General features: G+C 42.8%; 1 protein-coding gene across 1 annotated transcript in view; it reads left to right on the top strand.

Moving 5' to 3' along the window:
* Positions 1-16,342, top strand: part of PIK3C2B (phosphatidylinositol-4-phosphate 3-kinase catalytic subunit type 2 beta) — a 304,990-nt gene that overhangs the window by 268,644 nt on the left and 20,004 nt on the right. The window contains exons 28-29 of the mRNA XM_069238510.1: positions 758-882; positions 12,852-12,969. Of these exons, the coding sequence (XP_069094611.1) occupies positions 758-882; positions 12,852-12,969 (243 nt within the window). The remainder of the gene's footprint in view (positions 1-757; positions 883-12,851; positions 12,970-16,342) is intronic.

Below are 16,342 nucleotides of genomic sequence, written 5' to 3'. Positions count from 1 at the left end.
CACTATGGTACTACTTGTCCCTCAGGAGAGGACCTACTTCATTTCCCTCACTAAACACTCCCCTCTTGTTAAAACCAGGTTTCATCCTGGGAATGTCACTCCTCTGTATCTGTGAATTGGAAGAAGGAGAATGTATCATCTTAAGTGACCTATTCCAAGGGGTACAATAAAATATTTCTAACACCAATCACCTCTGGCTCACGTATGCTATGGAACAAATAACCCATAACCTATCCAACTCAGAAAAAAGATTTACACCCCCCCCCAATGGAGGTCAACCCTTGACAAGCTCACCAAGCTGGACTTCACTTGTTCCATTCCCCGACTGCTCGTTTTTCAGCTTTTTGTCTAAATGTTGTCTATAACTCACATCCACCCGCACTAACTCAGGCACCCAAATACTACGATCCCTATGGCCTATGTCCCCTATCCACCTGCGTTTGTAACTCAGCTGACCAAGTCAGAATTAGATCATATATAAGAGATTCTTTTTGACACAGTCTCAATGTCCCTTCCCTAACCTGTAGTTGTTAATATTCAGTAGCAAAGTATTGCAAAGTGTTCAATGCAATTCCCACCTTATCCGGTGTGCTCACAGGATAAGTCTGTATGACTGCACTCTTGAATGCCTTGTATATATGATAACATGTTTAATATAAACATTTTGAAAGCAATGGCAATGTGTCGTTGAGGGGTAGATTTATTTTCAACAATCGGTACCAGGTACGGATCCCTATAATTTCATTCTCTCCACTAGGTGTACATAGTGAAAGTGCAGCGAGAAGGCCCACTTGAGACGTCCTTCATCCAGAGATCATTTGAAGAGTTCCAAGAACTTCACAACAAATTGCGGCTCCTCTTCCCACCATCTCAGCTGCCCAGGTACCAACATATTTTCAACAACCACAAAATTAGAAAGTATTAGGATGAAGAAAATGTGTGTTGGTACAAGGATATAGTTCTGTTAAATGCAAGGCCTTAACCCACAGATTGCAACATGCTTAATAATTGGACTTTCCTCACCCAGTTTTCTGTTAGAATTCAGAGTGGACTCTACCACTCAGTGTGGGACAACTTTTTTTAAATTATTTTTGGAGCCAGAGCAGAATATTGAAGCAATCTAGATCTATTCTCAAAAGTGTTTTATTTTAGAATGCTGTGGCTGGATTAAAAATTAAAGATTACATTGGAAAAAAGAAGGTCCTTATTACCCTGTTCTTTGTAAATTGTTGTCAGCATGTTTTGTCTGATCTTCAAATTTGCCCTGTAGGTCAGCAGCCTTCGTCAGTACGTCTAGAGTCTCTAGCTTGTCTATATTGAGCTTCACGGTTTTGTGTACTACATTTATACATCAGTGTGATGTTGCATGCAACGTATCAATTGCGTTCTGTAAGATTAACACAACAAATAACATACAGCGCATTCATTGTGTACTACTTATGTTTTTTGTGATCTTGTCCTCTAAATGTTTTTCAGAGAGTTAAGTGGATTAGTCTCAACCCACGGTATCAGGATGGCATCACCCTGTAGTCACGTTTCTCAAGGGTCCGTGCTGCAGTTTCTGGCCCTACCTGCCTTCTGTTAAACTAAATAGTTACCACTAAAATGACTCCCTCCAACCCCCCCTCCAATTATACATTCACTTTTTTATTCTCTAAAACCCTTACAACAAAGCCAAAAACCAAGGTGAATCAAACAGTCTTGATCTTTAGGGCCAAGGTGAAAGTATTGATCTCTTAACCATTATAAAGGGCAGCTAGCAAAAAACATATTGACTAGTAAGACATGCCCTCTGGCAATCACAGCATTTCAGAGATACATATTTTGATGAAGAATTTCCTGGCACCCTGAGATGATCTCCAAATGCTTTATTCACTTGCAATTACATCAATAATGCTGAATGTAATTTTAACAGAAGAGGAATTTAGGGGGAGAATATACTCTTGTTTCCAAAGGAGCTTTGTATGGCGCTCTACAACACTTCATGAAAGCTGCCTTTTAAGATGTGGATGTTTCAGGGTACACTCTACCCATGGATTTCAAGAAAATCTGTGAGAGTGGTATGTGTTGGAGTTTTTTTCCCCCAGCTTCCTTTACTGTTCTGTGAATGACTAAGGGCTCTGAGTTGTCCATAGTTTACATAGCTTGTTTTTATAGTCAGAGATTCACTATCTTAAAAGTGGAAAGCTTCTTTGTTAGAATTATCTTGCAAGGTGTGAACACAACATAACAATCTTTGTCTTTATTGGCTCTTGTTTTATTTTCATCAGAGGACTCTTCCTTCTTCCACTTACCTCTAATTTAATCTCCTCTCTACAATACAAGATTTCAAACTCTTGCACGGATAGAATTGTGTTCAGGTAATACAATATATACAGTCAACCAGATGGTCCCCCTCTGTGAGTATTGCTCTGCCTGCAAGGCCCTTTCTGATAAATGCTTCTAACCACAGATTGCTCATCTTTTGCATTCCCTCCCTAGGCTCCAGATTATGGGGGTCATTATGAACACGGCGGTAAACACCGCCGTGTTCATACTGGCGGTCTTTCCATAGACCGCCAGCCCCCTTGAGACCCTGCCGGCTGCATTACGAACATTGTTTCTGCCTGCTGGACCAGCAGAATGCAGGGCTGGGACATTGCCAACGGCTCCACATGGAGCCTTCGTCAGTGCCTCAGTGCACCACGGGTGCAGCAGCAATTGCACGGGCAGTGCAGGGGCCCCCGAGCACCCCTTCTGCCAGCCTTTTCCTGGCAGGGGAACCCACCAGGGAAAGGCTGGGGGAAGCAGGGTACATTATCCAGAGGGCAGCGCTGCGCGCAGCGCTGCCCTGTCGGAAAATGTAATCTGCCATCGTCAGGCTGCCTGTCCCTGTGTTGATTATATGGCAGTTCAGACCGCCATGCCAGTGGCTGTCTTTTCCACCGCCGGCATGGCGGTCTGAACCGCCGGGTCCGTAATGAGCCCCTATATCTGGAAACTTTACAGCAGTTGCTCCACTGAGTGACCTGCCTCCAAAAGTGATGGCATGAGCCATATGCAGACCTGAGACTCCAGTTCCCTGTCTTTCCCAAACACGATGCAGATCCAGCGCCTTTGTCACTATCAACAAGAACTAAGGCTGGTCGAGCTCCAAGTCTCACACCCATTCCTGTTCCAAGGCCTGGTTCAGGTCTCTGTCTTTGAGCAAGTCCAAGATGTTGGAAGACAAGTCTCAGTGCAAGTCAGTGCTTTTTTCGTTGCACCAAGGAGATCTCGCTTGTCAGTACTCAAAAGGATGGACTCCACACCAGTTGTCAGACTCTCACTCTGTTCTCCAGGTGAAGTTGATGTGCTCCGATTTTCCTGGGCCTCTTTGACTCCACAGCAGGTCTTCAGGACCCCAGTCAAACATCTGATGATGGAGCCTTCCATAGCTTACCCCAGTAAGCCTTAGGCAGTGTCTCCTCTCCTTTGCCAAAGGCGGTGCTTGTTGTAGCTTATTTGGAGCCAACCACATCTTCAGAGATGCTGGTTCCAGATCCAAACCATGTTCAGCTAGATCTCCATTGATGTCTTGGTATGAGACTGTCTAAAAGTGGACTCTTTCTAGATAGATTATTTTTATCCAGAGATGCTATTCCTTGGCCAAGAAGGGGCCTCCTGACGGTCTTTGGGCTCATTCCACAGAGCCAAAGCTGCCACTACAGCTTCATCTGGGGGCATTGAATTGCAGTGTTCACATGTGCCATGCTGCTACATGAGCGTCCGTCCACACCTTCACCAGGCACTACTGCATCCACCCTCAGGTCTCCAGGGAGGGTTCTTCTGCCTGCCTGGTCCTGCAGGAGTTCCATGTGTAAAGTCCCCTTCTCAGACCACCACCTTTGAAAGGTAGCACTTTGGTTCAAAAGGTGAGAAAGTTTTTGGTGAAACGTATCCCTCAGAACAAGTTACTTACCTTCATTAACACTCTTTCTGTAGTATACTCTGACGCCAGGTTCTCACTTGTGGGATCTTTACTGAGCATCATAAGCACTGCATAGTTCTACCCAACTGTGGGATCCTGAACCACTGCTTTAAAAGAGATCTTCTTAAATGTAGATCTTCACCTTATTTCAACATATCTTTTAAAAGCGTTTTGCGGCCTATAAGATAGGCTGTATTAACTAATAACTTTAATTAAGAAAATGGGGAAAATGTATAGAGTAATGTAGACACACAGGCTGCAGATATTCATATATGAAAACTGAAACTGCACCTTTAAGGGATCATAGCCCTCCAGTATTCTATCATGCCCAGTAGATTACATTTACCTCTAGTCTTTTTTTCTGGCTCTTTGTGGCAGGATCTTGGAGCACTGAGCCCAGATTCTTTTGGCTTTTTTTCCACTAAAAATGTTTGTCGACTGGAATACATTCAGCATCACGCAATGTCTTTAGATCTGTGTATGCTCCTCCCTCCAGACAGCCCTATTACAGCCCAACGTCAACACAGATTGGCCTTTTCCAGCCATACCTTGAAGGGCAGGGAGAAGATTTGCCTTAATGAAAGGCAGGAACGACAAAGATAGCAAGATACACTATCAGAAGGTGTGACGTCACATGAGTGAGGAGAGAGTTAGTCCTCTATTAGGGCTCTGCCACTACTGTCTCAGGACTTCATGATGGGGAGATCCAAAAAAAGTAGAAGCTCCGAAAAAGACGACCTTCCCGTTTGACGTTGAGAACTATGACATTGAGGCAAGGCACAGTGGCAACATGCTCGCTGTCGAAGAGGAGACGTCATTCAGCGTTGAGACACAGAAGGTCGATGTTGGGGGGAAACCATGATGTCGAAACATAGGAGACATTTAACATTGAGAGGCCATTCAACATTAAGACATACAGAATATACAGAAAAATAATAAGAAGGTGAGAAGACTACCAATAAGTTCAGATTCAGAAACACATCCACCATCATCGCCAGATTCTCCACAACCTTCTCTGTCAACCACAAGCTCTCCAACTACTGCTTCACGTCCTTCATCTCTGCCTCCTCCTCAGACTGCAGTATCTTCTGGGAGCTCACTGCCCAATAATCTCACCGGTAACACCAAGGAGATTCAAGTATCCTCAACCAAGGTCCGGATCGTGTTTCAGGTCAAAGGCGACTTCTAGATGTCACTCTTGACAAGCCTTCTTTTTCAAGGCATTCATCTATGCTTAGAGACAGGTCCAGATCCAGGATGCTTTCCTTTTCCAACATGGACATCGTTGGATAAAAAGAGGCTTTCTCCGCCTTTGACTGACTCTCTTCTAACAAGAGCCTTGCCAATCGACTATATCTATATATTGAAATAAGTTCTTATATGAGGAACATCAAAACTAGACATTCCATTACAAGCTCCTTCAACCATAACATTGGTGATTTTTTTTAAATCTCTTTACCAATATGCATCATCAAGACTACTCCTATCAATAGTTCCAGACTTAATGAAACCAGCTTCGAAACTTTTGTTTCCTTACACCAGCTTCAGCAGAGGCAGCACTATCTATGTGCCAAAAAAAGTCAGACCACTTGAAGAGGACCTGTCATTTCTGCATTCAGACCCTCCTCCTGATTCTGTAGTGGAGTTGGCTGCAAAGAAAGCACACTGTACTAATCATTTGTCAACAGTTCCACCAGACAAGGAGAGTAGGAAACTTGATTCTGTGGGTGTAAAGTATGTAGTACTGCAGATACAAACATCAAATCCACAAATGTGACTGCCCTTCTTGGCAGATATGACCGGTCTTTATTGGACTTTCTTCAGCAAGTTGCGTACAATCTTCCAAGAGATCAGAGAGGTCTTGGCTGAAATCATGAATGGGGGCATGATAGTATCTAACAAGTAATCCGTGTTGCTACTGATTCTTTATTAGCAGCCCATGGTTATTGCCACAGATTCGTCTTAAAACTTTCTTTGGTTCGATTGACAGCTCACACACAGGACTCTCAACAGAGGATTATCAACCTACCCTTTTCTGGCACGACTTTATTTGGAAGTCATACAGATGACAAGATGGCTCAGATGGAAATCAAGATGGAGACCCTAAAAGCTGTTGGATTAGAAACATGTAGGAAGCAGAAGAAACATTTTTACAGGCCTTATGAACATTGCTATTACCCTCAGAGGGTTCAACTCTGTGTCCCAAAGGCCACCAAAGCAACAAGACAGGCCCTTCCAACAACAGTAAAGGCAACAACCAAAAGGAAGAGGTGCTCACAGAATGGCTGGGGCAGGAACCACCCCTGCGGGTTCACATCAATGAGCTTCTACTTCCCCTGCTTCTATTATCCACTCCTGTAGGGGGAAGTATTTCCAAATACTTGGAAGAGTAGAGTTCCATTACGAAAGATACATGGGTACTGAATATTGAATAGAATGGCTAGATTAATCAATCCTCCACCAGCTATTACCCTAAAATTATCCACTCAGCATCTGGAAATGAAGCAAAATGAAGTAAATATTCTTCTGCAAAAGCAAGCAGTAGAGTCTGTAGCTCTTCTCCAAATAAGGAAGAGCATTTATTCCCATTACCTTTTGGTGAAAAAGAAAGGTCCAAAGGATGAATTCAGACCCATCCTAGATCTGAAAGTCATAAACAAATGTATACAGAGGTAGGTATTCTGAATCTTAACATTATGCCAAATGTATCCTCAAATCTATCAGTGTGACAGACTATGTTCCATAGACTTTCAAGATGTGCACTTTCATATTCGTAGCCAAAAAGCAACACACATTCCTGAGATTTGTGGTCAGAAAAAAACACCACTAATAAAAAAGTACTTCCTTTCGACCTCAAATCAGCCAGAGAAAGATGTGAGAGATCAGTGGAGCCTGTTTTTGATGGCTACATCTACCTGCAGATTCCTCACCGTTTGAATATCTCAAGCGCCAGACTGTGTTGGGAAACATTTCTACGATAGCTCTCTCTTGCTGATAAGAGCTGTTGTTTCTAACCCTGCTCTGCACACAGTATCACGTGACAACACTGGAGCCTTAAAGAGCCCCTGTCAGTGTGCTGACAATAGGTGCAGTTCTCAATATTATCAATTGAGTATTATTGTTACATGTATGGAATATATTTATTGTTATTTCAGTAAATATGTGTATATATATAACTATATATTTGAGTAGCAATAATCAAAAATGAAGTGGACTCTTGGCATACAAGAGCCTTGCTACAAAGAGGAGGGTTGGTCTGACTTTGTCTCCACCAGAAAAAGCATTACCAAAGGTAAGTAACTTGTTCTTCTGATGGATACATTTACCTACATATTTCTTCCCTTTTGTAGAGTCCCCAAGCAGTAACACACACTGAGGTGGGAGAATGGGTGACTAAACCAAGACGTCCTGCAGAACTGAGCGATCAAAGTGATCATCTTTCTAATCCAAACAGTAGTGTTTTGCAAACATGTGAAGTGCGGACCAGGGTTCTGCTTTGCATATAACTGCTGTAGCCAAGGCAGGAACAGAGGATTTAGCTCTAGTAGAATGAGCATGAATACCTTCAAGCACCTCCTTTTGTGTCATTGAATAGAAGACGTTGATTCACAGAATGATCTCTCTTGAGATGTTCCATTTGTGAAGCACTTTTCCGTTCATTTTTCCTGTATATTCCATGAAGAATTGATCATTGAGTCTGAATTGTCTGGTTCTGTCAATATGGAGGCTGACCACCATTTTGTGGTTAAGTCTGTGTAGTCTTTCTTCTTCCTTTGTAGGGTGAGGAAGAGCATAGAATATGGAAAGGGTGATGGAGTAACCTAAATGAAGTGGAAGGGAGTAACCACTTTAGGATAGAAGGCAGTCACAGTCCATTATACCAGTTAGTCTGCAAAGAAGGTAGTTAAGGTTTATTTTACACTCAGGGCCTGTAATTCACTGACACTTTTTGCTGATGTAATGACAATCAGAAAAAGTGTTTCAAAGGACTGCAACCTTAATGGGCAACTATGAAAGGGCTGAAAGAAGCACACACAAAAAAATGTGAGGACCAAATTAAGGTCTCATTGAGGCATGATAAAGGGAGTAAGATGATACGTATGATCCTGTTGAAATTGTAAAATGACTAGGGGTTAAAACTACAATGATTGATCTGGTAAGGGTAGCAAAGACCGACAAGTTAACTTACAGTTCTAACTGAACAGCCCTATTGGGCTACGTGGAGGGCAAAAGAAAGGATATTAGATAAATGGGCTTTGCTGGGATCTACGGATTTGTCAGCACACCATTTTTAAAAGCTAGACTATCAGCTAGAATACACCAATTTGGTGGAAAGGCATCTAGGACAGAATGATGTCCACCACTTCAGGTGATTGAGAGGGGAAACCTGAATTCCTTCTCTCTATCTACAGGCATGTAAGTGGGGGCTCTGGGTTTGGAATTAAAGTTTCTTCATCCAGTCTGGCCTCTTGGGCATTCAAGAAGTGAGAAGTCTGCAAATAAGATAAGTAACTTGTCTATTCGGATGATTGGGAAGACATGATCACCCTTTCCGTCAAAGCAAAGAAGTCTCTCAAATGGTGGTGTCAATCTAAAAATCTCCTCTTCCGAATGTTTTTTTCTCAGGACGTCCTGTCACAACAATAATGACCGATGCTCCCATTCAGGTTGGGGTGCACATATGGATCACCATCAGATACAGGGAATGTGGTCCACGAATAAAATGACATAACACATCAGCCTATTGGAACTCAGAGTTGTTCACTTGGCCCTGAAATACTTTAAACCCTCTTTCACGATGGGCTAACTTATTCAGATGGACAACACAACATCAATGTACCATCTGAATAAACAAGGAGGAACAAGGTCCTGATCCTTCTTACTGAAACCCCAAACAATATGGAAGTGGTTGCTAGCCAGAAACCTAGGGATCCCATATCCCAGCCATCCAGAACACTCAAGCAAACTCCCTCAAAAGGTCGATTTAAGACAATCACAAGTAGGTCGTTCATGATGTCGTCTGCGTCTGGGATTTTCCTCATATAGATGTCTTTGGAACCGCAGAGAACAAAAAATGGCAAGTCTCTGCCTCCAGGTTTACCAACCAGGGACAAACGGGAATGCTGTGTGGATTGGCTGGTCGGGCATATTTCTCTGCCTTCCCACCAAAACCCCTGATTCCGGCAGTGATCATGCTTGAGTGCCAGAATTCTTTTGATAGCTCTGGAGTGGCTCTGACAGTGGGGCCACAGATCTGCTGTACATGTCTGAATGACCACATGGAAGTATGCCATGCAGACAGGACCTTCTCATCAAGTTTTGAGGCCAAATAGTTCATCCCACCCTTCCATCTTTTAGTTTGGCAGCCTGGCTCTTCAGCTAGTACAATATGGATACTTGAGCCTTCCACAAGACTGTGTGGAAATTCTGAAAGAGGCTAAATGTCCATCCAAACAAGCCTCTTACTCCACACAGTAAGCTTTTCTACCATACTTGCTTCATTTGGCCAACTCTGGTTTACAATTTCTTTTCTATAGAGTCCATTTAGCAGCCATTACTCACTATGGAATATTTCCTACACAGACCTCTTTTTTCCAAGGTCACAGTTGTAAAGGACTTCTTGGAAGGCATTAAAACATTTTTCGCCCACTATGTTGACCATCTCCCTCCTGGGAGTTAAGACATTGTGCTTTAATGTTTCATGGGTTCTCCATTCAAACCCATCTATAAAGCCTCATTACAACACTTGTCTTGGAAAGTCACTTTTTTTGTGGCTATTGCATCAGCATGCAGGGTGAGCGAGATTCAAACTTTATGCTTTCATGAACCATACACAGTATTTCATAGCACTAAAGTAGTCATGAGAAGTAGTCCGATTTCTTTTTTTTTAAAATTTTTTTTTTTTATCTGAAGTAGTTTTGGACATTCATGTTAATCAACAATTAATTTACCAACATTTTTTCAAAACCTTTCCATTCCAGCAGAAAGACCGCTCCCACTTTAGATTTAAGAAGAGTCTTAACATTTTATCTAGACAAAAATAAACATATATACGAAATGCTAAACAATTGATTGTGAATTATGGCATGTTACGTACTTCATCTAAACAATCTATGTCCATATGGGTAGTTTCTTGCTTTCTGTTGTGCAATCAAAACCTTAGATGGTACAAGAACAGCCCATTCCACCGGTAAATCTGCAACTGCTGCTTTAATGAAGAATATTCCTATTGTGGAAATCTGTAAGGCAGCCACATGGAGGACTGTTCACACCTTCATGAGACACTATTGTCTCGATTGAGATAGTAAAACCGATGATCAAGTAGGGGACGTTTCCTTAAGGAATCTGTTTGCTTAGTTACTTTGTTTGGCCAACTTTTCCTCCTCCACTGCCGTTTTAGGGATGAGCTTGATACTCTGTAAAATTGCATATAATTATCAATGGAGAAGAAGAAATGGTTTCTTACCTGTCATTCTACTTCTCTCTTTGGATAATCTCCATTGAAATCATGAGCAACCCTTCCTCCTCTCTGGTATAAAGGACAAAGATAATTAATATACATTCTTTCAGTAGTCCTCTCTACTACTCTGTAAAAAGGAACTGAGGTAACTGCCAACATTATGGGATACTGGAGGGATGTAGGCCCTTAAAGGTGCAGTGTCAATTTCACTTTTCATATATGCATAGCTGAAGCCTGTGTGCCAACATTGCCCTATTCCTTTTCCCCATTTCCTTTAAAAAGGTTTGTGGATGAGAGATATAAGGAAAAATTATCTATTTTCTATAAATTTGTCCTAGCCAGTTACAATAATTTTTGCCTTTTTAAACATAATTTAAAGTAAGTATGCCAATGTAGCCTACTCTATAGGCTGCAGAATGATTTTAAAAGAGTATATGCTCAAATTTGGCCTTCCCAAAGTAAGGCAAAGATCTACTCTTAAAGTGTTGGACTTAAATCTACACTTTCTTTCAAAGAAGTGCCCTTGGATTCTGCATGAGAACCAAACTATTCAGTGCTTATGATTTCAGGGGAGATTCCCATGAGAGAGAATTAGGATTACAAGTAAAAAAACATTTTGTCCTCTTCACCTTCCGTAATCCTTGTTCTATGGAGTCGACTTTTAGGTGATAATTAGGTTCCATGTTAGCTTCTACACATTGCCATGGTGCTCAATCTGCTAATGATGCGCTGTGTCTGACAGCGCGAAATACTGTGTTGTTAACAGAAGTCAGCATGTATAGGTGGTACCTATACACTGATCAGAGCTGTCTCTTCCGGAGTTGGGATGAGGCCACAGCGGAGTTGTCTGTTGACTCTTAGGGGAGATTGTTGTAAATTTTCCATATCCAGTCTGGCGTGTCAGGGAATTTAGAAGGTGCAGAAGCTGCGGTTAGATAGAGATCCACAGAAAGAGTGTTACTGACGGTAAGTAACTTGATCTTCTCCATTTCTTCCAGACTGTGATTGAAAAAAGACATGAAAACAGCCTTTGGCAAAGCCAATAGGTTTGGGGATAAGGTGCTAACACTTAGTATTAGCACATTAGAGTGAGAGGCCAGGGAGATAGGCAGCAGATAGAGAGAATGATAGTTGTGAGGAAGTCCCCCTTGCAGCTCAGTGCAAGTACTTGAGTGGTGGTTGAAGGATACAGCTTTAGACACTCTAGTACTTTAATGCTCTAGAACATTGGTTCTTAACGTGTGGTCTGTGAACTCATGGGAGTCAGCAAAGCCTGCTTTTCGGGGAGGGGTCCACAACGGTTTAGCAATTTCATAGTTTGTGTATTTGTTTGAATGTTTATTTCTGTATTTTTGTGTGTATTGTTTTCTGGTTCAAATCATCGAAAATGCTTAGGCTAGGGTCCATGGCTGCCAGCAGTGACTCAGTGGGTGACCCCGGGTTCCAGCAGTGATTAAGCGGGGGTTGATAGAAATCCAAAAGGTTAAGATCAACTGCTGTAGAACACTGAGCCAAGACTTAATTGACAAAGTCTCAAATCATTGCCTGAAATTTTCTGGTAAAAGAATGCCCATTATTGAAAGGGGTGGGCACAAACCAGATAATGTGTATGGTGTGATCAGTAGGTCTCTTTGCAGCTTCACTGTCAAAACCCAGACCTTCCCATGAATAACAATGAAGCTAAAATATAACAACCCACAAGCAATGTTCTGAATACAATACAGCAAGCTGAGCCTCAAGAGAGGCATTTTCATGATAAGTGAGGAAAAATTAAGTTATTAGTCTAAAATGGAACCACAAGTAATGAAAAATAAGTAATCTGTTAATCCTCTAAAACATTGGGGAGAGGAGGCAGTTTCACAGTAGAAAGAAATGATTGACCTATATTATGGCAGTGTTGGTCATCCAGTGACAGAAATAAATCTGTGATGGCATGCTAGGATCCTGTAAAGGCAACTGTAGTTTTTACTACTAAACTAAGTCAGGATCCTAGCATGTTCGGGAACTTTTCAGTGACGCTTGCGGGTCTATAGCTAGCCTAGGGCTGAAAAACGTCCTTCTGAATTGGAAGAACAAAGCTCAAAATTACAGGATGCTAAAAATGAAAATGAGAACATGCAGGAGTGAAGTGTGTTATCAAACTCGATGCTTAGGTCTAAATATAAAGCAGTAGAAGAGTGGGGGAAGATATAGGGGCAGGTGTGGAGGATGGGGGTTGACAAAAAGGGCAGATAAGACCAAGGGATGGTAGGTGGGTAGGGCAGAAAGGATATAACACTAAGGGGATTGTGCAGAAGTACAAGAACCCACAGACTCAGTAAAAATAGGAGTACAGAGGTCTAAAGGTCTGAAGAGGGGGAAATAGAAGATAAAAGTTTTCAGTGTTCTAGCAGTTGTTTCCGCTTTTTCATTCTCTTTTATTTCCTGCATTTCTTTGTCTAGCTTCCCCAGCAGGTTTGTTATTGGCCGATCGCGAGGAGAAGCAGCAGCAGAGCGGAGAAAAGAGGAGCTTAATGGTTATGTCTGGCATCTGATCCATGCAGCCCCTGAGGTGGCTGAGGTAAGTCTACTCAAAGTTGATGGAGGCATTCATGAAGTAGCGTCTCTTTACAGAATTTGGGCAAATGCAGTAAAAAAAGGAAGTGTGTTCTGTTTAGTTGGATGCACCCCCCCTCACACTGCTGTGCAGGGATCCGAAGTCGTACTTTGCAAGGTGTTAACTGTTTTTTGTTTTAAAATGGTATGTTTTTAACACCCCTTTTGTGACAACTGATCATCCCTTGTGGATTAAATGGGAATTAAATACGTTCAGTTCTGAAGGTAAGCTTACTAAGTAACATCACCGCCAGGACCCTAAATATGTAAAGGCAAGGAAAACACACTTCCTGGACTTTACACATTAAAGGAGCCAAGGTGACCCTTCACAATTGGAAGATGGTTTCCATTTGGATCGCTTGAGTTCTTGTGCTAATAATACTTTTCAAGTCATCATAGGGGATCCAGAAGTCAGTTCCCCTCTTATTATTTTGTTTTTGCATTTTTAAGCCAAACTTTGGGATGCCTGTTCTTCCATAGCAGTTCATGTAATTAAGGTTTACAAAAATCATGGGGAAACAAGAGAAGTAATAAAGAAAATGGACAATATATTTGTTGAGGTGTCATGTTGATTCTGTCCACTGTGCCCACCATGCTAATAGATGGGTGACTGTGCATATATTCCATCTTTGATATTGTCCAGTATGCCTTCTGTTGACTCCTGTTAAAGCAGATCAGTATTATCTATGTTCTGAGTGTGCCTTTAATACCACTTTTATTGTTTATTTTATGTGACAAAGTGGTACGTTCTATTGTGCTTTAAACTACCTGCTGTTCCACATTGATGTCAGAAGTGTTTCCGTAATATTTTAACTCTGCAAGCAAGTCTAGTCTTGTATCCATCTGGTTGGTTTAGGTTCCTTTCCTTTGTGCAAAATCTGATTCACTCGTCGAGGATGTTGTTGGTTCCTAGGTGAAGTTGTAATTGTTTTGTGATATACCTTTCCAATATTTTGCTGATGAAGAGCATGTTTAACATCACCAGTTGTTGAGTAGGTCTTCTATGTTGTTGTTGTTTAAGGCATATTGACTGTGGCTACAGGGTGGTGGCTGGCATTGAGAAAGCATCTTAGTCAAATAAGCTAGAAGTATCTTAGTTTTGCTTTTTGGAAATAATATTTCCATTGTTATTTCTGAAAATTCAACTATGGTGAAATCTTGTCTCTGAAAAGGTTCTGGCGATAGAGTGATTTGTGATTATGCATTGCTCCCAATTCAGGGACGCAAGCTCTTTTACATTAAATAATGATAATCTTTTCGTGCATGGCAGGGCATGGTGGTTGTTTGTGCCAACAGAAGACGTGACACGTTCCCACAGGAGAACTCTGTGACCAGTGCCCATTAGATGGTTCATAGTTCCTGCATGATCCCATAGCCTGTTTCACCTAGGACTGGGGATATATGTATGCTTTTTCTATAGGATACATTCATGTGCTAATTAACTGTGGTAGTTTTACAAAGTGGATGGCAGGCTAATTTCTGGAGGGGATACTCCAATAATCCACAAGTACTTATTTAAACCATTACAGTATTTGTGACTATGTAAAGTCTTTGTTCTGATGGATACAACTACCTGTGGAATCCTCACCTTATGAATTCTCCCATGTGCCAGCATCTGACGGAAAATGTTCTTCCCAGCTCTCCACGTCGACGAGGACGTCACAATTGCACAGTTCCATGCGACTCCGTCTGACGTCACTGTGCCAATAAGAGGTCCTCGCCGGCGTACTGACGTCAGTTCTCTTTTTTCCTTGCCTTCGACTTTAACGGTTTTCTCTTAGCTCTCACTACTGTTGAAGGTGTTCCATTTTGTTACTAGTTACAATCCGATTTCTAGTTACAATATCTCCTTGGAAGTTGGGATTTAAGCCATGTCGTGAGTGCGGGGGTCACATGTCGGTTACTGACCCTCATGATGATTGCCTTTGGTGTCTGAGTTCCGAACATGACGTCGATCCTGCCAGAGCATGAATCCTAAGGCTCTGAAAGAGAGAGAGGCCAAACTCTTTTTGGACAAGGCGAAGAAGGGGCATAAAAGTCATCACAGGACCTCTTCCCATACGTCGTCAAAGAGACACAAGAAGCGACGTTGTCATGACTCTCGGCGTCGTTCGGCTCGGAGCCATTCAAGATCAAGGTCTCCATCTCGGCTGCACCGTGTGACGTAGGAGGTTAGTCCGACTGTGACTCCACAACCTCAGAGCCCTCGGGCTTCTCCGGCGCTGTCTGTCTTCGAGGTAGTTGCACCTCCAGAGAGTCCTCGATTTTCACCTGCTGCACAAGATTCGGATGTTCAGCAAACGCAGGTGCAACATAGAGATCAGCAGTATCCTGCCTTCTCAGTTCCGGGAACGGATCTGGCGGCATTTTTAAATGCCATGTTTTTGATGTTTCATGCTATGGCCCCTGCTGATCCAACGGGTCTGTTAGCATTTTCATTGGGCTCCCCGGCTCCTTACAAGGCGGCATCGTTTATGCCCTTCTATCTGGCTGAGGGTGCCGGTTTGGCGCCGATGACGTGGCCTCGAGGTCCTGCGGTTCCGATGATGGAGCCTCATGTGTCGATGGCGCCGTTGGGATCCGCTCCCGATATTGGATTAGACCGAAGCCAGCCTTCCTCTCCTGTTCCACGCCTTGCAAGTTTTAAAGCCAGTGCCATTGAGGTCGGCAAATTGTATGTCAACGCCGAGGTTAGAGGCCAGGCTGAAGGCCTTGAGACCTTTGGAAGAGGAAGAGTACCAGTGGCAGTTGTTAGAAGAAGGGGAGATTGTGGAGTCCTTGGGAGAATATCAAGGGCTGGATTCAGCCAGTAGACTTGACACTTTCCCGGAATGGGACCTTTCTTCGCCAGGGGAGTTCACAGAGGAGGCGGTCTCCTTCCGTACTGTAATTAGGAAGGCGGCGAATTTTGGGGATCTTCCGTTGCCTGATGCAGAGATCAAAACTAACATTCTGACGAAGGTCCTACACCCTTCTTCAGCTTTGGCGGAACCATTGCTTCCGTTTAATGATGCTCTTACGGAGCCCATCTTAGAGCTATGGAGGAAGCCTGTGTCGTCACCTGCTGTCAATAGGTCTGTGGCAAGGAGGTACAGGGTGGCGCCTGGAGATCCGGGGTTCTTATCAAAACATCCTACCCCGGAGAGTCTGGTTGTTCAGGCCTCTTGTTTCACATGGTATGCACCAGGCTCCTTCCCTGTGATTCCGTCGGACAGGAAATCCAAAAGGATGGAGCAGTCGGCAAAGAAAACTTTCTCTTCTTGCAGTATGGCTTTCAAGGTGGCGAATGCTACCTGTGTTCTTTGTAGATACGTCCACGCCCTGATGGATTCGGCTAG

The sequence above is a fragment of the Pleurodeles waltl genome, chromosome 6 (genome assembly GCF_031143425.1).
Source record: "Pleurodeles waltl isolate 20211129_DDA chromosome 6, aPleWal1.hap1.20221129, whole genome shotgun sequence".
NCBI lineage: Eukaryota > Metazoa > Chordata > Amphibia > Caudata > Salamandridae > Pleurodeles > Pleurodeles waltl.
This window is presented reverse-complemented; position numbering and strand designations above follow the sequence as displayed.